Source organism: Lynx rufus, unplaced genomic scaffold, assembly GCF_022079265.1.
Source record: "Lynx rufus isolate CCGP_SWC_20201006 ecotype Redwood Valley unplaced genomic scaffold, mLynRuf1.p SCAF_2, whole genome shotgun sequence".
In the NCBI taxonomy this organism is placed as follows: Eukaryota; Metazoa; Chordata; class Mammalia; order Carnivora; family Felidae; genus Lynx; species Lynx rufus.
In genome coordinates, this window is record NW_025814834.1 from 119,506,676 (window position 1) to 119,531,587 (window position 24,912).

The 24,912-nt window shown below is 41.1% G+C and overlaps 1 protein-coding gene across 1 annotated transcript in view; it reads right to left on the reverse strand.

Annotated features, from left to right (window-relative positions):
* The window catches only part of LOC124515285 (myomegalin-like), an 80,763-nt gene that overhangs the window by 39,509 nt on the left and 16,342 nt on the right, over positions 1 to 24,912 (reverse strand). The window contains 8 exon segments of the mRNA XM_047084050.1: positions 1,040 to 1,128; positions 11,589 to 11,716; positions 13,748 to 13,860; positions 14,906 to 15,043; positions 15,372 to 15,488; positions 18,811 to 18,902; positions 22,307 to 22,388; positions 22,545 to 22,712. Of these exon segments, the coding sequence (XP_046940006.1) occupies positions 1,040 to 1,128; positions 11,589 to 11,716; positions 13,748 to 13,860; positions 14,906 to 15,043; positions 15,372 to 15,488; positions 18,811 to 18,902; positions 22,307 to 22,388; positions 22,545 to 22,712 (927 nt within the window).

A 24,912-nucleotide genomic window follows, 5' to 3' on the forward strand; every position in this document is an offset into this window, starting at 1 on the left:
TTGAGGACTACTCGTGTCCTCAAGAACCGAAGACTGTGACAAGTTCCGTGAGATGTGAGGAATGCTCGTGTGGGCTCTTTTTCTCATACAGGAGGTATAGAGGCCAACCCAGAAAGCCTCATTTCCCCTGAAGTTTTCCTAATAGCTCCAAGGAAGCCATCACTGGAAAAGCCCAGCTACTTCTGCAGAAGGACAGATACCAATGTTCCACTTTCTCCTCAACAACTCAGAGGCATGGTCCATCTAGGAGACGTGATTGCTAAATGTCACTGGGCAAGGTGGAGACACAGAGGAGTGCCAGTGAGTGCCATGGGGTCACTGTTGGTGACTTAATCTCTGAGGTCCAGGACATTCAACTCTTGAGCTTGAGAACATGCTGGTTTACACCTTCACTGATGGTTGGTGGGAACAGTGTTTCAGCCTTGGGTACCAAGTTCTGAGGTTTGATGGGGGCTTGCTCTTGAAGTGTCACCTGCTGGTCACTGGCATGTCACAACCTGCATGGTCTGTTGGTCGCCCAACAGACTTCTCTTTTGCACAACAAGATTTCACCAGGACAGATCCCTACTTTGGAAGCATTCTGATCCTCTCGGAGGTTCTCAGAGAGCACTCTCCTGAAGCAGGTCTTAGGCCTGCACCTCCCCGATCAGCCCTCCGATGACTCCCTGTCTTCTGTGGTGTTTCAGATACAAAAACCCAAGAGGGGAACTGTCCAAGGCCTTGTTGTATGTAAAGATTCTTCTGACGCTAAAGCTATAGATGGTACATGGGGGCAAGGGTGGGAAGGAGGGGGCAGGGAGCGGGAGCAAGAGATAGAAGGAGTAAAAAATAAAAAATAAAAGTAGATTGGAGAGAAAAGTGGAGTGAGGACGGGGGTTGGCAAGGTGGCTGGGAAGCTTGGGGGGGCAGAAGACTGGAAACTGGTTTTTAGTAAAAGATAGCTTCTTACTTTAGGTTCGCAGGGGCTGCAGGAGACCACCAGACCCCAAAGGGCTATGAGCCTTCCACCCTGGGAACCCAGAACCTGACTTGGACTTACCTGCTGGTGGCTGTTGTGTGCAGCCTCCTCCTCGATGCTGTCGGTGAACTCGGTACTAGCATCTTCAGTATCGTCCCCTGCAGCTGCACCTGGAAGTGAGTCCAGAAGAAAAAGGTGACTCCTTTCACAGGTGGCTTTCAGATAGCAGCTACAATTACACTTTTTTTGCACCTGCCTCTGATTTCTTTCTTTCTCCGTATGCGTGACCCCCTAGCCAGCAGGGCTGAAGGCAGGACCAGTGTGCCAGATGTGTAGAAAAGCCTTTTTTGCTATCACTATTAGTATAGCATTGCACTAACATACAACTTAAGTCTTAAAACCTTCTCTGGCTTTGACTGCACAGACCTGTACCTGAGAAGCTGGCTGTTAGATAGGGTGATCATCCCTCTCACCTATTTCCAGAAAGCCTGAATTATTCTCTGTCCTGCCAGTCTGGCAATGTAATGACTTTCTCTTCTGAGATATGGGCCCAACATGACTAATCTTTTCCCCCACTAATGAGTGCTCAGAGGGTCTGTATTTACTCGGGATTAAGGGCGCCTGACTTTTCTCATACTTTCCCATCTCTGGGATCAGTTGTGCATGGGGTGACAATCTCTCTGAAGAACACCCCTCTAGGGGCTTTGTGTCCTACAGAAGCTCAAGTCCAGTCAAGACTCAAGGCACAGAATGATTTGGGTGCTTCCTAATTCCTTCCTTTAACCTCCCTATCTCTCTCAAACTCTTGTTCAATGCCAACATCTTTTGCCTGAAGGGTTTCTTATACGTCTTTGTCCAAGTGGGTTTTAATACGTTTTTTTTTTTTTTTTTTTAGTTTATTTAGACAGAGAGAGAGAGAGAGAGAGAGAGAGAGAGAGCGTGCAAGCAGGGGAGGAGCAGAGAGAGAGGAAGAGACAGAATCCCAAGCAGGCTCCATGCTGTCAGTGGAGCACAATCTCACAAACGTTGAGATCATGACCTGAATAGAAATTAGGAGTTGGATGATCAACAGACTGAGCCACCCAGGCGCCCCATAATACATTCTTTTATCCCTTAAAGATGAACACCGTCACCCTAGAACACAAACATCTATGCCTTGCAATAAGGGACAAGTAGCTGAAATTCATGGTCTGGGCAAAGGTCTTAGACAGTGTCGATCAACAGAACTTTCTACAGTTCTATGGATGTGCTGCCCAATACAGCAGACATATGTGGCTACTGAGCACTTGCAATGTGGCTAGAATGATTAAGGAACTAAATTTTTAATTTAATTTAAAATAAAATTCAACTAGCCATACATGGCTAGTGGCTGCCATATTGGACAGAACAGAGCTAGGGCCTTTCCTCCTCTCCACATCTGTCCAATAAGAGACTGTCCATCCAATTTTAGATTAAGACCTGTGGCCCACATTACTCATTTCTTCTAAAAATGGAGGATTTATGATGGTTAATTCATTTTAACACCAAGGAAAATCTACCCTGATACTTCCTGGGTCTGTAGAACAGGTCTTACAGAACCTACCCAAGTTAGAGAAGCTTGAGATCTAGTTCTCACCTCCGCAACCAACCTATTAAAACTCCTCTTCTGACCACTGAGTAACCTGGGCCTGAAAGAGATTAGACGGTGGGTCCATGGTTATACAGCTGGTCCTGACAAGAGCTATGCCAAGAAGTCATGTCTTTGGACTTTCAGACAGAGGCAACTCACTATTCCTTCTGGTGACAGATTAGATCTTTGTTTCTTCTTCCAAGACCAAAGAACCTGCTTCTGAGCTCAGACCTCCATGGATGAAAGGCTCTGCACGAACAGTGACCATTCACTACCCTCGCTGCAGATAAGGTGAACAGGAGCAGTTCACACCTACATTCCATCTCTTGTCATCTGCAAGTTCAGGCCAGAGTGCTTGCCACGACCCAGGCCGATCTCGTTAAAGTATTAAAAGGTAGTAAGCATGCTGCCCTAACAACTTAATCTTATGACTCATTCCATGAATGTTGCGTTAACTTTGGACCGAGTTCCTGTACCCTGTACCATAAAGTCTGACCTACAAAGAGGTATATCCACCACTCAGCACTTTTGGAGATTCCCTGCCAGACAGGGTACAATAGGCATTTCCAATACTCCATCTTTCAAACCAGCCCCAGAACCGTGTCATCCACAATACTGGTTGTGGAAGAACACGCCCCCTACGCTTTGGCGACTCACTGAATCCGGGATGCTGATTCACTTGAGGACATCCCAATCCTATCATGCTTATTTTGGAAAATATTCCCTGTACCACAGTAGAGATCAGAATCTTTTATTTTTTTTCCCTGCAAAGAGAAGGAATGTCCCACTCAACGACAGATTAAGAAAATATAGTTTTCACATTGTTTTCACATTGAGCTTTGGGCCAGAGAATGATCCTGTGGTTGAAGAAAGCTCAGCTGTAGGAGTTCAGGTCCTCCTTTCCATATTGTTCTTGGTGGCTTGGATGGCCATGCTGCCTCACATCCCCAGGGGATTCCTGTGCTAGGTTCCAGGAGTAAGGTAAGGGAGGACTAGAAAAAGTGACTGTCCCTGGTCTTAAAGGCTGTTATCTCACACTTTCTTCCCTCCACTTACCTTTGTCAGCCTTTCTGATGCCACATCTGCATTTTTAGGTAATCTTCTCTTTCATTCATTCAGGGACAGAATACCACAGTTTTGACTTCATCAGGAGTTAGATGGAGACAAAGTAAGAATGCCCATTTCATCCCAACATTCCATTACATAGGTGTTTTCCTTTTCTTATTCTTAGCTAGCTCAGCCTGCTCTAGCTCCGTTGGGGGAACTTCAATGGTTGCTCAGCCTTTTACCAATTTGAGTTAGAATGCTGAAAGCTTTGGGTGGGGGGGGGGGGCTGGAATAAAGGTGAAAAAAATTTATAGAAAATATTGGAATAAGTTATCCTACGTAGAGCCCTGTAAGTTTACCCTAAACACCTTTCTTTCTGTTTTGTTTTTGTTTTTCGATCAATGATGATAAAAGAACTTCTCTTTTGTGAGGGAACACACTTTCCTAAGCTTTTACAATGCAACAAAATACTATCTTCCAAACTAACTTGGAATGCTCTAAATTTCTAACTTAAAGGCACTATACCTTATATTCACGAGCATACTGCTAATTATTTTACATACGCTGAAAACTAAGAGTCTGTCACTTCAAATTTAATTTTCTTCTCCAGGTTTTATCTCCAGGTTAAGTTTTATATGTTAGACTAGAAATTTTATTAAACATTTTTTTACTGGAGGCTTTGATGGTGGCTCTGAAATTTGAGAAATTGCAAATTTCTCTCTGTATTTCACATATATAATGGACGTGGTACCTAAAACTCCCCGTTAGGTTTAGAAAAGTATTTTCTCCCAGCTATCTGGCTTGATACAGTACACAGAAATAAAAGCCTCTAAAATACTTTAAATCCTTAAGTGAAAATTTAATTGTTATGCATACGTATTCTTTTAATCATTGAAACAACAATTGAAATTTTTGTGGAACTTTGTAAGTTGAGGATGGCATAATTAATAAGAATATGGACTCTGGAGCCTGATTATCTAGATTAGATTTCTGCTTCTGTCCTTAGTTATGTGACTTTAGGCAAGTCACAACTTTCTGTAACTGCTTCACCTCTTCCTTAGGGTTAATGGTGATATCCACTCCATACAGTGTAGTGAACTTCAAAGGATTTGCTGCTTTTGAAGTGCTTAGAACAGTGCTTGGCATACAGGGTGTGCCCAATAAATATGGCCTTGAATCAATATTAGTATCATTGTTGGTAAACTGACATGGATCCATGGGCTGAAAAAAGGTGGCCCCAGAACATAAATGTAATCAGCAGAGAGAAATTTTATACCTAATGTTATTAACTGGAAGATCTTGATGGAGTCTATTCTGCACTTCCTTACTTCTGCTTCCCGTAACAGGAGGTTTGAAATAATACTTTTTGGTCTCTCTGCATCATAGGAGAGTTGCAAGAACAGAACTTGCAGCAAGGTAGGATGCATTCTTTTGAACAGGTCTTTTATAAATAGGACTCATCGTTATTACATTATAACTGCCTTACAACGCCATCATGTATGAATAAGCCTTAGGGGAAAGGCCACATAGTGTTATTTTCATTCTTCAGTAAAGGAGCCTAAACTGGGTTGTCCCCAAATTCTACTCTACACTCATTATTGTTTCCCCTTTTAGCCATTTATATTCAACCAACAGAAAAGGAGTAATATTTCCCATATAGTTACTCAGAACATAGCAGGAGTCACATCTGATTTTGGAAGGGGACGGAAAGAGCAAGAACCGTACAGAAGAAGCAGGCGTGTGGTGCTAAGCCCTGGGGTGGTGTTGCCCTCAGTGCCAGGCCCTCGGACCAGATCCTCTGGGCCATCACACTTGCACTCTTAGGCACTCTGCCCTGCGCTCACCGCGAGAACTCTCGCATGTTCACATCACGAACCAGCTAAAATATCCCTGACTTAAATATTACGATGCTGTGTGACAAAAAAGGTCTCCTGTCAAACTGCCATTTCACCTGCATCCATTCCATTCTGAACCATAAAAAAATTGTAAGATTTCACATAGTCCTCCATCAGCTTCTGCTGAGAAAATGCTTGGACTAGACAGATTCCGGATCTGATCTTGGAACAGAAGTAGCTAGAAAAGGAAACTGCCATCTGCGGTCAAGCTCCTTTAAGACATAACTTTGTCGTTAATCTGCAACATCTCTCAAGCAGCTTTCCAGCTTGTAATTTATTCAGAAAGCATTTTCCAGTGACTTAAAATTCTGTAACATTAAGGAATTCCGCCTGCTCATGGCCTCTTTTTTGCCCCCTCAAAGAACACAAGAAGCGGGCCTTTCCCGGAACATTTGTGGGAATAGCACCACCCATCACGACAACTGGTTCCTCAAATCTCCATCCTGCTTGCTACTGCTCTCCTTCAGCAAGGAGACAAGAAAGAGTTTTTAAGGTAAAGTAGTTCACTTCACATTTCTGGGGGAAGCGTAATGCTGTTTCTTTTGTCTCACTTCCTTGAGAGAGAATAATCCAGGTTTCTTCCTCTTCCTTCCTTTAAATAAATACAAAAGCATTCACTGATCCCAGAGCCTTAACTTTGGCTTGGAATTTAAGTATAATAATGATCAAGGGACGGATTGTCCTATAAGGAAACAAACAAAAAAAGACATGAGCTTTCTCTACTTCTTCTCATAAATCTTCTCAAGAATGAAACCAAATAGTGACTGTTTGGCCTTTGATACTTTTATTGGATCGGTAACAATTTTCTGTGTCTCAACTAAAGTAGCTAAATTCTAACACTTACGTATTTAAAATGTACACTCTCCATTTCAGCACAAATGTTAACACAGTTGAACACAGCACAGTGCCATGAATGAATGAACTTCCAGAGGAAAATGTACAGCTTGTTTTGGTGAAAAAATAGTCCTGTGAATAATCTACTGCCAAGTTATTGGATTGTTTAACATGCCACTTCCTTCTTCATTTAAACTGTTACGAGATCACTTCAGTTTTTCTCAACAGCCCTAGGATCAAAATTTTGTGTGATCAAAGTAAAGCTGTTTTTATTATCAAACTGAATACTTCATGGAAACAGATAGAAATTCATGATTTATAAAACATATTTGTACACACACACAGCTCTTAAAGTTTACAGATTGAGAGGTTGGTATTTTAGAGCAATGATTTTGTTAACTGCAAAAGGTAAGCACTACATATTAATGTTACACTAAAGGCAAAGCTAGCTACATGCATGTGCTAGACAATTCTGAGTTTTTAAAGGGAACAAGGAAGCCAATTTAGTTCATCTACTTAACACCCCTATTCTTCATATTATTTCCTAGCAAACATTTTCTTACTGAACTTTCTATATTTTATCCTTCTAGCTTTAGCAAAAGGAAAACAGTACGATAAATAAAAATTTTTATTTCTGGAATCTGACTTTAAACAACATGTTAAAGGGAAAGTAATGCCAAAAGAATTAGTACATCACTTTATAAGTTTAATCATTCTTTTTTGAAACCTGGTAAAATTCCCATTGTCCACTCTACGTGTTGTGATTCCCTACCACTACCCAACTTCCACTGGAAGCAAATTACAAGCAAAATTTTTATTTGGGAAACTCGTCCTGGCTCATGTGATTATATAGAAAGAAGTTGAGGACTTACCTTTTGTCAACACTCAGACTACTTAAAAGCAACATGTCTTCTAATTATAATAAAATTACTTAACAAAGTTATTACTCTAAATGTCTAGTGAGAGGGTATCTTAAATCCATATTCCAAAATGTTTTAAGACTCAGAAACTATTATCCTACAGAAATCACCCTGATGTATTTTCCCATGGACTCATTCCTCTGATTTCTTATTACCAGGTTACCCCACACAAGCTCCATATTCCTAGCTCCTCTTTCTATAGTCAAAATGGTTCTTTACTACTAAAGGCAGAAGAAAAGCTAAGTTTTAACTTGAAGAGAAAAGAGAGAAAATACTCGAGATGTTTGTATTTCACAGGATGTTAGTATCTGAAAAAGAAAGCTAATTGCACTTATTCCACCTCTGGTACCATTTCTACGAGCCAAGATGGATGATGGACTTTAAGGGCATGGGTCTCTAATATTTCATCCTAGCTTCCTAGGCAGTTTGTCACATTTCCACGCAGGTCACTGGCGGCAGACCTGGAGAATTACTGCTGAGGCCCTAGTTGAAGAGGCAACTTGAGTTTTTCAGGGACATACAGTGTGAAGATTCTAGGAATTTTTCATATAAAAAGATCATGAAAGCAGAAAAAACAGTAACTTTATCCTACCAAACAGGAACTAGAGTTTTCTAATACTAGCTCAAGGAAAGCAGAACTATTGAAGTTTTTTTCCCTCTACGGTTTATAGTCTAAAGGGAAGTGACTGTAGGTAGGTCAACTTCTATTCCTCAGTGGAAGGAGCAATTTTTGGTGTAGTCTGAGCTGCTTCTCCTTTCCCTAATCAGAGGACCCCAGATTCAACTGGAAGACAGAGCACCCAATTTTCTTAAACTGTTTCAAATCTTAAGCCAAACTCCCCAGGACCAGATACCAAATCAGCATAAATTAGCATAAAAGTGAAAGGTCTTTTATGTACACCTAGCCCAGAGGTCACTTAGGTATAAACTGTACAAGCAGGATATACTCAAGAACCTTCTAGGAAAGCTTTTGTGGTGAGAATCTAATATCCTGTACAGGTCATGATTTTCTGGATCTTTATAGATCTCTTACTGTTCATAAGGACATGGACAAATCTTTTAAAAATATGAATAAGGAAGCAGAAGTACCAAAAATACTGTGCTGTCCACAGTGAGCGAAGAGAAGGGCGTGTGGGAGAGGGGTAGGTAAGATTAAGGAGAAGCGTGCATCTATCAAGGCAAAGGCTGACAATATTAAAATAGCCCAGTCGTGCCTTTTCAGAAAAATAACGTGGCTAAACAGCTAAGAAGGAAACGCTGACTTATATGAGGTGCTAATAATCATCAGACTTCAACAATATAAACCTGCAACAGAAAAGAATTTAAGGGAAGTATCTATCAAAAGGACTCCCATTTCACTCATTAAATAAATCCTGGAGGTCCTTTACAACTCTACAGCTCTAAAATTATAGATTTCATCTACCCTGACCTCTTACCATCATTACTTTGCATATTTGCTATTATTCAAAAACAAAATGTAAGAAAAAACAAATCTATCCATATGGATTTTACTCAATTTAAGTTGTATGCTTCCAATTAATCATGGCCTGGATGTAATTCATTCATTTTCTCTCAAGATTTTTTCTTTCTTTTTTTTTTAAATTCAAGCACAAGGTTCTTGTGGGGCTCAGCCTCTGACTCTTGATTTCGGCTCAGGTCATGATCTGATGAGATCCGTGAGACTGAGCCCAGTGCTGGGCTCTATGCTGAGCATGCAGCCTGCTTAAGATTCTCCCCCCACCCCTCCCTCTCTCCCCTGCTCATGCACGCTCAAAAAAAAAAAAAAAAATTAAATTATTGTAATGTTGAAAATGCCTGACAAAGGTAAAATAATCCAGTAAGATAAAGGGTCTGTACTCCTGAAGAGAGAATAGAATCATTTTATATCATGCTTAATAGAATTATGTGAATGATGTGGCCTATCACAGCATCATCTGTCTATGGGTTATAGAATAAAATTCATGAGAGTCGAGTTCTCTAATAAGATGCCAAATTATCCCACAAACTGTTAGACTAGCAAGCCCTCTCCAGGTAGCACTGTTTGCAAGCCTCATTCCAGGACATTAGTAGCAGATTTTAGCCACATCTATGGTAGCAAAATCAACCTCTTAATTTACCCTTTCTCACAAAATCACTTAATTTTCTAAAACGTTCCCCAAGGATCAATATTAAAGTAACTATAGCACTAGTCTGTCTCTTTGGGACCCAAATCAGGACCAGAATTCACTTACTTTCCTCCCCTGCTTATCTATTATGATAATTTTTCAATAGGAAGTTGGGTTTCTCATTATTCATCCAGCTACTTTAATATTTCTAACACTTAGTAACAGTTCAGGATACCAAGCGAAATTTCTACTCTTGGAGGGGGATAGAAGCAGGGGTAGAAATTATCAGAAATTACTGTAATCACTGAGTCATTAGAACCCAAAAAACCACCCATGTTTGAATCTAAACAGGACACTTGAAAGCTTCCTTGGTCTGTTAGCAAAATTAAGGAAAAAAAAAAAAAAAAAAAAACCAAAACACTTCCTAAATGCGTTATAATCATATGACAGACTAGTCTTTGGTGGGTTTAAGTTTCTGTAAGTTCAAATACCCCCTCTTTACTTCTAGAACATTACAAAAAGCTATGTGCAGGAGATGGTCCCTAAAGATTAGAAGACTAAGAAAGTGGATGGTTCCTCTGACACTTCCTATCTCCTTCCTTAAATGACCCCTCACCCCAAAGGCCATTAAAACTTAAAAGCATTTCCATGAAGAGAAAGGCTTAAGGCCATCAATCTTTTGCAAAATACTTAATCAGAACATCTCAGGGTGCTTCTCCTGGAGAACATTTTCTTCCCTGTCCATTTTGGTTTGACTGTTGTTACAGACATGGCTAAGGTTACAGAGACTTGGACAGAATTTAGAATGTAAGGCAACTCGTGTCAACCCACGAATGTGAAAGAAATACAAGTGTCATGTAAAAAATGGAGGGAAAACAGAAAAACCATTGGGTGCCCCCTTGGTGAGAAAGAGTATGCAGTCACATTTATGATGCTGGAAAGCCTCCAGTGCCTATTCACCAAATTCTGTGTTTAAAAACTAAAATCTCAGCTTCTAATCTAGGAGACTTCCAACCAGCAGAAATACGAAACCTCAGGGTGTTGAACCCACAAAGCTCCAAAAAATCCTGGTTACTTTTTACACTCTTGATATTTAAGATAGTAGAAATACAATCTACAGTGCCCCTTTCCTTATGCATCTCCTGCTACCATAAGAAAGCACTGAGACAATGACCAAAACCTGATCTGTGATTTTTTTTTTCTAAACTATTCAAACACTCCAAAGCTTATTATTTTAATATGGAGTAATGTATAAGCACTAAAACATGAAAAGCACAGGACTCCATCTAATGCCACTACCAAATGGCTGCAATAGGCTATTTAGTGAGATGCTGAATTTAGAGGGGGACATTACATTTGAAACTATCTTTTTTACATAAAGAATTGTGACTCTGAAAGACATGGGAAGCATTCTTATTAATGTTCTGACTAAATAGTATACTCTTGGTTTAAAGAAAAAATAGTGATGGAATTTCATCCACATCTAATCTAATTTCATTATCCATTTGATTCAATATCAACTCTGAAACAGTATCAGAGAAAAAGGTTTACCGTAAACACTTGAATGGTCTTTGCCTCTGCTCTTCAGCTTGACCCTTGACCCTTCTACTACTTGCAGTGGGCTATGGCAAGACTTGGCTTTGATTACCTTCTGAGAAGGGTTATACCACTTTTGCAAAGTCATTCTTATGGACATTTAATCTCTCTCTTTTCTCTTTCATCTTGAAACTTTTATTTGATTAAAAAAATCCTCTCTCTCAAAGAGCAGGAGTTGACTGAATGGCAAAAATAATACACATGCATGCATTTATGACAGGATATGGTACATATGAAATGGGCGGTGAGGGCGGGGGAGGAATAAACTTTATTGGCCCACGGAAAGAGAAGAGGGAATGAGGGGGGCCGGGGAAAAGAGTGAATACGGGTGGGAAAACTGAAATGGAATGATTTAAAAGGTGCACATTCATTTTGTAACCTCCACCATTCAACTCAGAGAGAGATCTGCACAGTGCCGCGCAGGGAGACCAAAGTGAGTTTCACTCTGTAGCTGATGCTACTTGCAGCAGTTCTACCATTACCAAGTCACCATTTAATTCTGCCAAAGCCAGACAAGGCTCTCGGGTTAGTGCAAACAAGGTTTTCCATCCTGGGCTGCAGTCTGACCCGCCAGTGCTCAGAAGGCATGCTTGTGACGAACTCGCACACTTTCCAGTTCCCCACCTCCAATGGCGGCCAGGGTCTCCAGCCTGCTTAAGCGCTCCAGGCTTCTTCCAAGAACTTCTTCTAGCCGACCACGTATCACCTGGACCCCTTCTAGTTCCACCTGCAGAGTTCGGTCTCTCTCAGAGCTGAGTAAACATGCCACATGGAAGGAAAATGGATTAGCTGTCGACTGTAATGAGTCTACATATACTTCCAAAGAGTCATGAGACTTTCTAAAGGATGCTCTCCAGGACACAATCAACGAACACAGTCTTTGTTTTGGTACTGTTACTGTTCATTGCTGACAGATTAGCAAGGCCTGCTCCTTTATGCTAGATTCTGGGCCAATGTCACATAAAACTATAGCTCCTAAGACTTATCTCACACCTCTATAGCCAACATAAGAGAAATTTTGCTTTTTAAAAAAAAATTTTTTTTAATGTTTATTTATCTTTGAGAGAGACAGAGTACAAGCAGAGGAGGGACAGACAGAGGGAGACACAGAATCCAAATGAGGCTTCAGGCTCTGAGCTGTCAGCACAGAGCCCGACGCGGGGCTCAAACTCATGAACCACAAGATCATGACCTGAGCTGAAGTCGGACACTTGACCGACTGAGCTGGGACCCAGGCACCCCAAGAAATTTCACTTTTTGACTAAGAGTATTCGTTTCTGAAAAAACAAAACCAGGAAAAACTACATGCAAACTGAAGCAATACTGAGCCAAACAGGACTGCTATTAAAGATAGGTGTTCTAGGGGCGCCTGGGTGGCGCAGTCGGTTAAGCGTCCGACTTCAGCCAGGTCACGATCTCGCGCTCCGTGAGTTCGAGCTCCGCGTCGGGCTCTGGGCTGATGGCTCAGAGCCTGGAGCCTGTTTCCGATTCTGTGTCTCCCTCTCTCTCTGCCCCTCCCCCGTTCATGCTCTGTCTCTCTCTGTCCCAAAAATAAATAAACGTTGAAAAAAAAAAAAATTTTAAAGATAGGTGTTCTCTTGGGGCACCTGGGTGGCTCGATCAGCTCAGGTCATGATCTCACAGCTCGTGAGTTTGAGCACCCGTGCTGGGTTCTGTGCTGACAGCTCAGAGCCTGGAGCCTGCTTTGGTTTCGGTGTCTCCCTCTCTGCCCCTCCTCTGCTCGTGCTCGGTCTCTCTCTCTCTTACTCTCTCAAAAATAAACATTAAAAAAATAAAATAAAATAAAGACAGGTATTCTCTCATTTGTTAACCAAACTTGACAGAGCATTAAAAAGGAATCCAGTTCAAAGACTAAAGATCCAGAGATTCTTTAAAAGGTAATACAGTCAAGGGGTGCCAGGGTGGTTCAGTCGGTTAAGCGTCCAACTGAGGCTCAGGTCATGATCTCGTGGTTCATGAGTTTGAGCCCCCCGTCGGGCTTTCTGCTGACCACTCAGAGCCAGGAGCCTACTTCAGATTCTGTGTCTCCCTCTCTCTCTGCCCCTCCCCTACTCATGCTCGCTTGCTCTCTCAAAAATAAACGTTAAAAAAATTTTTTTTGAAATTAATACAATCAAGTTGTCCTATCATACCTCTCTTCTGCTTTCATTTTCTTCAAGGAGAAAGAAAAAAATGCTTAAATTGAATACCAAACTAGAAGAAACTGAATACTGAAAGAATAAAAATTAGGAAAGAGAAAAGGGGTGAGGACCAAAGGCAAATGAGAAAAAAAATTAAGGGAATAATAGAAAATGAACCAGAATGCTATAATATACATGACGAAAAATCAAGAGGTACAAGCAAACATATTCATCGTGATGGCTAGCAGTGATCCTGGGTTGATATCGGCCATCACGGTAAATAGATTTTCTTTCATGATACTCAGTGAGTATCAATACCCTTTATACCCTTACTCTTGGAATAGAACAGCCCTTACCAGGACATGGATCAGAGGAAGGAAAGGAAAATACATTGAATGTTTACTATATGCAAGGCATTATTTGAGACATCTGACAAGTCTTCTCATTTGATCACTGTGTAGCTATATGAAATAGGGACTATTTCTGACTTGAGACTTAAACACTAGGCTCAGAGCCATCCACACAACAAATGACAAGTTCAGTAGTGCCAGTGTCTTTGCTCTTTTTTCTTCCTACTTCGAGATCATAAGCATCTGTGCCTAAAGATGAATAGAAGGATATACATTGCCGTCACTCTCTTACCTCTCTGGATGGGCATGGAACTTCACCAGACTGCTATAGAGCTGTCTCTCTGCTTGCAAAGCCTCATTGAGCCGACTCCGTTCATCTACCAGCCCTTCAAGCATCAGCAGCAACTGAGGAAAAGAAGCAATATGCAAATGGAGACAGGAGACACAAAGCCACATTGGATCCCGAGAAAGCAACCAAAACAATGTACTAGCATGTACTATGGCCAATAAAACTCACTATCTAACTACTTAAGCTTTCTGTTATATTTTACAGTTTTCACATCAAATCATGCAGGGGCGCCTGGGTGGCTCAGTCAGTTAAGAGTCCTGCTTTGGCTCAGGTCATGGTCTTGTGCTTTGTGAGTTCAAGCCCCTCATCGGGCTCCGTGCTAACAGCTCAGAGGCTGGAGCCTGCTTCAGGTTCTGTGTCTCCCTCTCTCTCTGCCCCTCCCCTGCTTACACTCTGTCTCTCTCTCTCTCTCTCAAAAATAAATAATAAACATTAAAAAAAACGAATAACCAAAACTCTATAGGGTAGATTTCAAACATGGGAGATAAAAGAAGAAAGAGGAGACAGAAGTCAGAAGCATGGGAAAGAGGCTAAGAGAAGAGAATGGAAGGAAAAGAGAGGAAGGGTCAGAAGGAGACACACAGTAGGACTTACTGGTATTTCATTCATTCAATAAATATTTATTGAGCACCTTCTATTGCCAGGCTCTGTTCTAGGGATAAGCCTACTATCTAGTGGGTGGAGGAGACACCATCAGTCACAGACCTGTGTCACGGTGAGCCATAATAAGTGCTGTAAAGAAGGTGAACCATGACAGTGTGCAACAACAGAGGTCTGTGTAGGTGAACTGCTCCAGTTAAAAGCTAGGACTGGAGTGAAAGGAGTAGTTAGTGAGAGAGATGATAATGCAGACAGGGAGTATAGATAAGTAGGTCTTTTTTAAAAAGTCTGGCACTGAAGAAAGGTCAGATATGGGGTGGTAGCTACCAAGGAACTACAAACGTTAGGGGCCTCTGTTGCTGCTACTGACCAAGGCAGGAAACTTTAGAGCACAGATTCTCTACGAAATTCCATAAACACCTCTTCATAAGTAATGGAGAATGACAGCTTTTCCGTTGTCTATTTCACAATAAAAATAAGGTTTATATTTCAATAACTTACTTGTTGTCTTCGATTTCCTGAAGCTTCCTGACCCTGTGATTCTACTGAAGCAACTTTTTCCCGAAGTAGTAAGACTTCTTGGGTCAGGCGTTCCATAGCTGGTATGTCTTCAGGATCAACCAGTTGCATTTGCAGGTCCTAAAAGTAAAAAAACAAAAAACAAAAAAAACTAGTAATAAAAATGCTATTAAGCGGAGGAGCAAAGGAGCAAAGGTCCCTGAGATAGTCTACGCTGTCAATTGGAATACTGATAAGTCATACAAAAGTAACAAACATTCGTTATGAAATCTCAGAGACTCTAAAGAAGTCAAAGAGAATATGGTGATATTTAAGAGGCTCAGACTAACAGTGCATCAAGGAAGCAAGCACTTGGCCGGGGGACTCAAAGTATTCAAATGTCTGAAGGTGCCCTACAGGATTCTGAGCTGTAGTCATTTCCAACGGTCTTTAAAAAGCTTTGAAAGACCTTTATGAGGTCTTCTTTTATCTGTATGTTCCTGGTCAGGGACTCCAGATCGGCCGCCTGCACCTGCAGCTCTTCCTGTTGCACAGCCACCACGGACTGTAGTGCAGAAAGTTCCATCTGCGGAGAGGAGAAATCCTGAAGTTAGTGGGTAGAGGAGACGGCATCTATCACATCTACATTTTAACACCAAGGCCAAGGTTTTCCCACATTATATCACCATCAGTCAGTAATGCACGTAAAAACTAGAAGATGAATAGTCCTCTACTGGATCAGATCAATAAACCACAGAGTGTGGTACGAAGGCGTGTTTTATGGGAAGCTGTAATGGTAGTTTTAATGACGTCCTCCGCTTTAGTCAGCACTATAAAACATCAAATTTGTTTAACTAATGAGTTTATTATGTTGCTTAAAAAAATAGGTCACCGTTAGCAGGTGAGTGAATCCTCCCAACAACCCTACAGAATAAACTTTTCTTCTGTTCCCCAATTTACATATGAGGTGACTGAGGCTGAGAGAAATTAAGGAACCCGTTCCAAGTCCTGGAGCCAGGAAATGGCAGATCCAGAATGCGAACTCAAGGAAGCAGACTCCGCACATGAGGCTGTCATGCCTTTCCTGCAGAGTCTACGCATCCACATGTTCTTCGTGGTAATGGCAAGTTATTTGTAAGTAAACATTTTAAGGAACTATTTTGAGATATGTGAAGAACACAGGTGTAGGGGGCACCTGGCTGGCTCAGCCAGTAGAGCACGTGACTCTAGATCTCGGGGTTGTAAGTTCAAGTCCCACATTGGGTGTGGAGATTACTTAAAAAGAAAGTCTTAAAGAAAAAGAAAATAGGTGTGACAAGGAAGACAGATGACACACAGAGAGTGTAAGGCACAGCCAAGCTTCCTAAAGGAAGCAGCACCTCTTTAATATATAAAATGTGAGTTACCTGCAATAAAAATGTTACTTCTACCTCCATCAACACTGACAGTTCACCATCTGGGCTCCTGATGATTTGCAACTACACAAAGTTATCTGGTGTTCTGGGCTACTGCGGCATGTTAGGAAGAAATGCTTCTCCCATTTCCTCGCATGTCGAAGGACCTCAGTTAATATAACTCCTGACCTTTCTCCACTCCTTTACTCAGCCCCAGGCAGGTAAGGGACTTGTCTTAACGGTATATTGGGGAAGCATAAATGAGGTATGCTTGACTTAGCTCCATCTTTCTTCTTTCGGGGAGGCACCTGTCTGCAGGAAGCCTGTTTTTGCCACTGCTTCTCCAAGGGCAGGCCCACGGTTGTCTGTGACTAGGTAGATAGAGAAGTCTACCCAATTCTGGGGATTGGCTAGCAGGCCTCTTGGTTCTTGCATTAAGTTCTCCACCTAAGCCTTTATCTGTAACGCAGTTGGTAAAATAACTATCTGCCACTACTTTATTTCTCAGTTTGTTCAGATCCTGGGTATGAAAAAAGGAAGGCCCTCTTCAGAGGCCTCTATCATTACAGGTGGGTATTTGCTCCACATAAGAGAAATTCAAACATGAGGAAGCTACATTACTGCGGCATGATAAAGGTCTGCAGTGAGGCAGACATGGGCTTTAAATCTTGGCATAATCTTCCTACAAGGCATTTAAACTGAGCTTCAATTTCCTCAACTGTAAAAACGGAAAAAAACACCTACTTTTCAGGGCTATGTGAGAATAGAGAAAATGTATTTAAAAGTGCACGGCAGGCGGGGCGCCTGGGTGGCGCAGTCGGTTAAGCGTCCGACTTCAGCCAGGTCACGATCTCGCGGTCCGTGAGTTCGAGCCCCGCGTCGGGCTCTGGGCTGACGGCTCAGAGCCTGGAGCCTGTTTCGGATTCTGTGTCTCCCTCTCTCTCTGCCCCTCCCCCGTTCATGCTCTGTCTCTCTCTGTCCCAAAAATAAATAAACGTTGAAAAAAAAAGTGCACGGCAGGCAACCAGTGAATGTTAATTACTGCCACCACAGCTACTATTATTTCAAGACAGTAGGGGGAATGTTTAAAAATTCGGGAAAATCGACATGGCTTTTGGTACATTATCTAATATTAGAGGGAATGTGATAATGAATATATATGGCACCGAACCGGGGAGTGGGAACTGATTAAAGACACAAAAGTAAGCAATATAGCTAAAGATAACTCACTCAAAATAACCATTCATAGTCATAAATTTATGACCCCCAACACAGGACAGAACCAAAAAGTAATATTACACTGAATTGAGTATATACGGGAAAAACAGGAACGGCATGTGGAAACCGAACTGAAATATCTGACACGAATAATCAGATAATGGCTACAGTAGAACCCCTGCCCCCCAAAAAAGAAAAAAAAGGAGGGGAACTAGGGGATTTTGAAAACTGGTATTTTTAAAATGCCACACAATTTCATATCCTCAAAACTGGAGTCATGTAACAGGAGTCTGGTTATAAGGAGAAATATAGTTATGAGAAAAGAAAGAAGTACAGTAAGAGAACTTGACCACAAATGCGAATACACGTCTTATGTTATAGATTAACTCTGGCAAAGAGATGGACTACACCTGATAGACTAGCCAGGTAAACGGAAGTTAGGAGCCCATGACACTGCTGACCCTTTGAATTAGTGTTAGCTGGTAACTCTATACTGTGGTCCTAATACTTCTTCTACATCATGGCTGGACATACAACCAGCTGTACAGGGAGGCAGAAAGAGAAGGGATTCTTCTGGAAGGCTGAGAGGCCTCTTCTGAGAAAATTCATGAAAACTCTCACCAGAAATAGGGCATGAGAATGGGAAAATTATCTGCTCCAAGTCATGACTTCTTAGCAAGTCTTTTGAGTCACAAAAGACCTCAATTTAAATCTTAGCTTCAGGTGTCTTAGTTACAGGACTATTTCCCACCTCCAATGTTTAAAAAAAAAAAAATCAGTGTTTCAGCTTCTTCATCTATAAAATAGGGTCAATACCACTCAGTTTACAGAGTCATAAGCATTAGCGCTAATTTACGTTCCCATACAGTGCACTGCATACAGCAAGTAGTCAATAAACATTATTGATCAGTCCCCACAGTCTTTAGTTCCAGGTTTTTAAACCTAATTTTCCAGATCAAACATCACAATTCGAAGCAGGAATTATATAGTATTTCACTCTTTCACAAGTCCTTTACGATTATTCCAGTTAGCAACAGGCAGAGAGAGCTGCTATAAGCTCTTTTCAGCACTTAAAAGTTTAATGGTCTCCATGAATAAAAATAAGGGCCTCTTTTGAGAAAATATGCATATAAAGCGATTTCTGGTTTTCTCCAAAAAGACACGTCTTACTTTGCTTTTGGACCTAGGTATTATACTTGGACAACTATAGCCTTGAATATAAACTATCTTGAAATATACACTATCTTGAAAGAAAATACCAGGAATTTAGAAATTAGGCTCACTGAGAAAACTCACCCGACTTTCTCTTTCTTTTTTAGCCATGAGCTCGAGCTCCTCCTTGGCAGTACTCAGTTCTTTCTCCAGCCCGGACACTGCATCCAAGTCTCCTGGAAATGAACACACAGCACTAGCTTCGATCACTACAACCCAACACGACCTCTGCTGCTTTGCTTCTGGGGAATTTACTCTGAATACACAATCTAACAACAACAATAACAACGAATATACGTATAGGTTGTTCTTTGCAGCATTATTTGTAATGGCAAAATACTGCAATCAGTCTACAGAAGACTGAATAAACCACAGTATGTCCATGCAATGAAGTACTATAATCAACCGTAAGAAAGAATGAGGAAAATCTTTATGAACGGATATGGAATAATTTCTAAGCTATACTGTTAAGTAAAACAGGGCAGGTACAAAAGGATACACCTAGTGTAGTATGTTTTACATTAGGAAAGGGGGCAACAGGAACACACACATACACATCACACAGAGACACAGGACTGCTCTCTTACTTTGCAAAAAGAAACCTAGGGAAGGATAATCCAGAAATGAAATCAGTTGCCTTCAAGGGAGGGGTGAAAACAGGAGAGAAATGTTAGGGAAGTAGTTGGGGCTTCTGAGCATACTTTTCTATATATTTGAGTTTTGAACCATGCTAATGTTTTATTTTTAATGTGTAAAGTTAGTTCAGTAATCATGGGCAGGAAAAAGCCTAAAACTGAATATTAACATAAACAAACCTGTATAGCAAATAGATAAAATAAGCACCTAGGAAATAAAAAAGTTAACCCAAATAATTTTTTGAATTCACTATTCTAACTATATACCTTCAGTGGGAAATAGTCTAAGGATTAAAAAAATAAAAAGAAACCTTAAACATTATTTAATGATTCTTTCTGCTGATAGGTGTATTCGTGTAGCAACCCTGAAGCCATTTTTGTGTATTGTGCAAATGTATAAATAAATTGACGTTATAGGTAAGCAGGTTTCTCAATGTCAAAAAAAAGAAAAAGAAAAAACAGAAAAGAAAGCAGATACAAATACAAAGTAAGCCAAAGAAAGAACTTGTGTTGTTCAATTAGAGAAATCAGTATCAAACACACATACACACACACCCCTTTAGTTCTGTTCATGTAAAAGGGCCTAGAAGCTGTGAACCTATCTTATGCCCAGAAATTAGTATCTAAATGCCGTTATCCACTTAAAGGAACCAGAGCCCCTTGAAGTAATGGGTAATTCCAGGGCTGAGGCAGGGAAAGTAAAAGTTGATCCCAGAACATCTTATTGTGCCAGAAAATGTAAAAGTGCTGAAAAACTGATGGGGAAATACCAAAAAGAACAGAGGAGCAGCTAGAAGGGGCTCCAATTGGCCAAATCTGGGATAATTTGGGCATCAAGTGGAATAATAACAGAAATAGACAATAAAATGTGTTTTTTAAAAAAAGAATCTAGTAGAACACATTGATATAAAAAAATGGAGTGGGGAGAATACAGAAAGGGCAGAGCTTCTTTGTAAAGGAACACACACTAATAATTAAGGAAGAAATTTTAGAAATAGAAATCACTTTATTATTATTATTTTTTATGTTTGTTTGGGGAGGGGGAGAGAGAGAGAGAGGGGAGGGGGGAGGGAGATAGTGCAAGCAGGGGAGGCGCAGAGAGAGGGAGACACAGAATCCAAAGCAGCCTCTAGGCTCTGAGCTGTCAGCACAGCCTGATGTGGGGCTTGAACCCACGAACCATGAGATCATGTTCTGAGCTGAAGTAGGATGCTCAACTGACTGAGCCACCCAGGTGCCCCAGACATCACTTTTTTAAACTATCAATGTAATATAATAGTTGATTCAGGCAAGGCTGAAAGATGCTAAACCCCTGGGTGAGTGACTGTGGGGAAACAGAACTGCCAACTAAGATATTAGTCTGGCAGATTACTAACACAAAGGGAGACATGAGCCTTCCCAATGGAGAGATCCAGCAGATACAACCTTAACCAAGGATAATACTAACTGGTATCATGTGCTCCTGACGTGATGCACTGAGAAAGACATCACCCTTGTAGTATTCTTGCCAAAAATGTTAAACTTGAATCTAACCATGAGGAAATAATCAGAGCCAAATTGAGGGCCATGAGCTGACCCAGAGTTTTCAAAAATGCCTACGTCAAAAAAGACTAGAAAACTGTTCCAGATTAAAGGAGACTACAGAGACATGACAAGTAAATGCGATGCATGACCCTGGAGGGAGAAACCCAGCCATCGAGGACATTCCGGGGACAATGGGAACTCTGAATATGAACTGTACATTAGGTACCAGGACTATGTTAAGGTTGAATTTCCTGAATGTGATAATTATACTGTAGTTATGCAGGAGAATGCCCCTGCTGTTAGGAAATACGTAATGAAGTATTTAGAAATGAAGTGTCAGGATACCTAAGTAATTTTTAAACGGCTTGGAAATTAACATTATATCTGCGTGTATGCATATAAATTAAGGACGCAAATGTGGCAAAAAGTTAACGGGGTGAATCTTAATACAAGTGTATATGTGTTATTTTTGCCACCTTTCTATAAGTTTGAAATTTGTAAAACACAAAATTGTAGAAAGGTAGTTTTTGAAAAAAGGTAAATAGGGAATAAACAAATCCAGCATCCATTACTCTTTGACTAACAAAGTTTTCCTACTAAAAAATAACTACTCGCGTGACTTATCTATGGAATTGCATAATAGTTAACACTGTAACACAGAAACAAAGTTTTTACATTCTTAATATTGTTTAAAGATCGTAAGTTAATTATCAAAGTCCACAACCTTTCTTATTATAGCGCTATAATCACCACTTCATTAATGACGGTAAGCCCCTATTTCTAGAACTCACTGGGGAAACATCTTCCTTGATGTTAGGAAAGGGGGGGAAGCTACCACAGATCCTGGCCTTTTGCTCTAAGAAAGTCAGAGACTGTAATCCCAAGCACTCAGTATAAGTTTTGTTCCTACTATGCACAGAATTCAGCTGTTTTGGGGGAGTTCAAGGCCTACCACTGTCTCTTACTTAGATGGCTGTGATCTTGGCAAACAGCTTAATGCACACTGCCCGTCCCCCCCCCTCCCCCGCCCCCAACATGTAAAACAAGTTATGCCAAGTTACAGTGAGTAGACAGGGACTGCCTGAAAGACATCCAGGAGAAGGTGTCAGCCCCATGGTCTTGCTGTGTAGGTTGGGAAACACTACCTCCTGCATTTCTGAATCCCTGCAAAACTACATGAAAAGGACAATCAGGAGGCAGTTTCCCTGGGCCGAACCACGTACCCAGAACAACAGTGTCAATTCAATGTAAGGTAAGGTCAGTTCTTTCTAAAGAGACATGTCTTCAGCCTTTTAGGGAAATCTAAACTTATTTTTTTCCACTAAGGTAGGAAGAGAAAGAGAGTCTTGGCCACACCTATTAACAGAGTTACAGGAAGAAAAGATGGCAGGTTCCTTAGTGAAATTAAATTTGATACTTACCTAATGAGGACCTGGCTATACTGGTATCCCCTTTGGCAGTCAATGAAATGCCATCATCCTTGGAGGGTATATGCACGGAACCCTAAAAATTGGAAGAGTCAGGGGATTTAGGAAAGTGCGGGAACCATGATCACAATGACAAGGACTTGGAAAGGTATTATAAAGATCAAACTTCTGCCTCCCACACAAAAAGGAAAGGCAGTTGGCATCAACATCTACACAAGTACATAGTTCTTACTTGATCAGTCTGATCTCCAAGATGGGGGCTGCTGGAGGTAACTTCAGTGGGTTGGTTAGAGATCAGTGCTTGGGACACCATGAAGTCTTTCCCTCCTAAATACTGGCGCAGGGCCTGCAATTCTGAATTTCTTTCCATTAGGGCCTGTACCATCTTCTCTGCAGAAGCCTGGTAAGGAAATCACATGGAACATTAGAAAACAAAATTCACGTTGTGACGTTATTCATTTAAAGCCAGTTATTTATGAAAAGCCAGTTATTTATGAAAAGCCAGTGGGGCCCTTCAAAATAGTTTCCTTGCTTTCAGTTTATAGCGAAAAACACAGCTGAACATTGGAAAACCTGAACTGAAGTCATCTATTACAGACAGCACAGTCTGAAATGGGTTCTGCCAGAACTCTATCAGGCTAAGGTGAGAAGATTCTGGTTGAGGTGGACCAGAGTAGATGTCCTTCACTCTGGGACACATGTGCCTTTGGCCTGGATGTCCTCTACCCAAACGTTCGCTTGCTTTGCTCCAATTACATCTTTGCCTATTGCTACCTTCTCTGACTAGCCTCCTCTGCATATCCTATCTAAGACAGTGATCTTTTCTCTACTCCTGATTCTCCTCATCCTGCTAAGTGTTTTACAACACATTTACCATTATCTGATAGATCTGTTTATTGTCTCTCCCCCAACTGGATGTCCTAAGGGCAGGTTCTAGGTTTTCTTCAGCACTGAATCACAAGCACCCAGAACAGTGTCTGGCACACAGTAGGCACTCAATACGTATTTATCCAATGAATCAATTACATAGAGACATTTTTATCAGACCATACAATCTGGAGAATCTGAACCTCCAAACCACTGAACACGGTTTTGTTTAATTTCAAATCCCAATTTTCTAAGACAGATGATGGCACATTAAGGAAAAGGATCTAGAACATTATTCATGACCTTTACCACATTAAAAGTGTGCATTTAGGGGTGCCTGGGTGGCTCAGTCAGTTAAGTGTCTGACTTTGCTCAGGTCACGATCTTGCGGTTTGTGAGTTTGAGCCCTGTGCTGGGCTCTGTGCCCACAGCTCAGAGCCTGGAGCCTGCTTCAGATTCTGTGTCTCCCTCCCTCTCTGCAACCCCCTCATGCTCTGTCTCAAAAATAAATACACGCTAAAAAAAAATTTTTTTTAAAAAGTCTGCATTTAATCAGAAAATCTGGAAATAATAAACCAGGACTAAAATTACTGGGGTATAGGGTGATGAATCAGAACTATATTAGCTGTCTCAGCACCAACTGTTTCTGAGGACAATAACTACTGTTTTAAATGAGAAGCAGAGCTCTTGTCATAATCTCTAAGGGAAATAAAAGATTAACCTTACAATTTTGGTAAGATTCAGGCCCTTTAGGGATTTGGACATAACCATCTAGATGCTAACAGTACATTATTAATTCACCTTAATAAATATCTATGGAAATTATTATGGAAAAAAGCATAAGTAACATACAAAATCTCTTGGGTCATATATATGATCTGGCTTTGAATTCTTTCTCTAGTAGTGTTGTTGTCGGCAATGGTCCTCCAAGTGGGGCCCATGGACTAACAGCATCACCATCACCTGAAAGCTTGTAAGAAATGCAAATTCTTAAGTCCTATCTATCTCTCCTAGTTTCTGTCCCCAGGAGTGAGCATGGGAATCTATGTTTCTAAAAAGCTATCCAGGGGTGCCTGGGTGGCGCAGTCGGTTAAGCGTCCGACTTCAGCCAGGTCACGATCTCGCGGTCCGTGAGTTCGAGCCCCGCGTCGGGCTCTGGGCTGACGGCTCAGAGCCTGGAGCCTGTTTCCGATTCTGTGTCTCCCTCTCTCTCTGCCCCTCCCCCGTTCATGCTCTGTCTCTCTCTGTCCCAAAAAAATAAACGTTGAAAAAAAAAATTAAAAAAAAAAAATAAAAAGCTATCCAGGCGATTTCTCCTGCATGTAAAATTTAAGAAGCAGATCTAGGAGAATACAACCCTTTTTCTTTTTCTGGAGTTAAAATGATCATTTGTAATTTCAGTTACCTCCTAGCTTCCATTATTTTACTCTCAGCAGCATACAGTACTTCTGAGGTGTACTAATTCTTTCAAATTACAAAGGGTTAAAAAGAAAACTCACACAAAGACTTTTGTTAGCCTCCTGCCAGACTTAAATGATTCACAGTGATTCCGTTAGGTCTACTCCAGAAGCAATTTCTGCATCTCATTTAATAGGAAGGAAATGTATAATCACTTCAGGGGGCCTGAGAATTAGAGAAGGAATAGAACTATCTCAAGATATAAGGAAGCATTAGAGAATGTTATGGTCAAATGATAAGAATCTGGTGCCCCCTAAAGCTGTCTGGGGGGATTG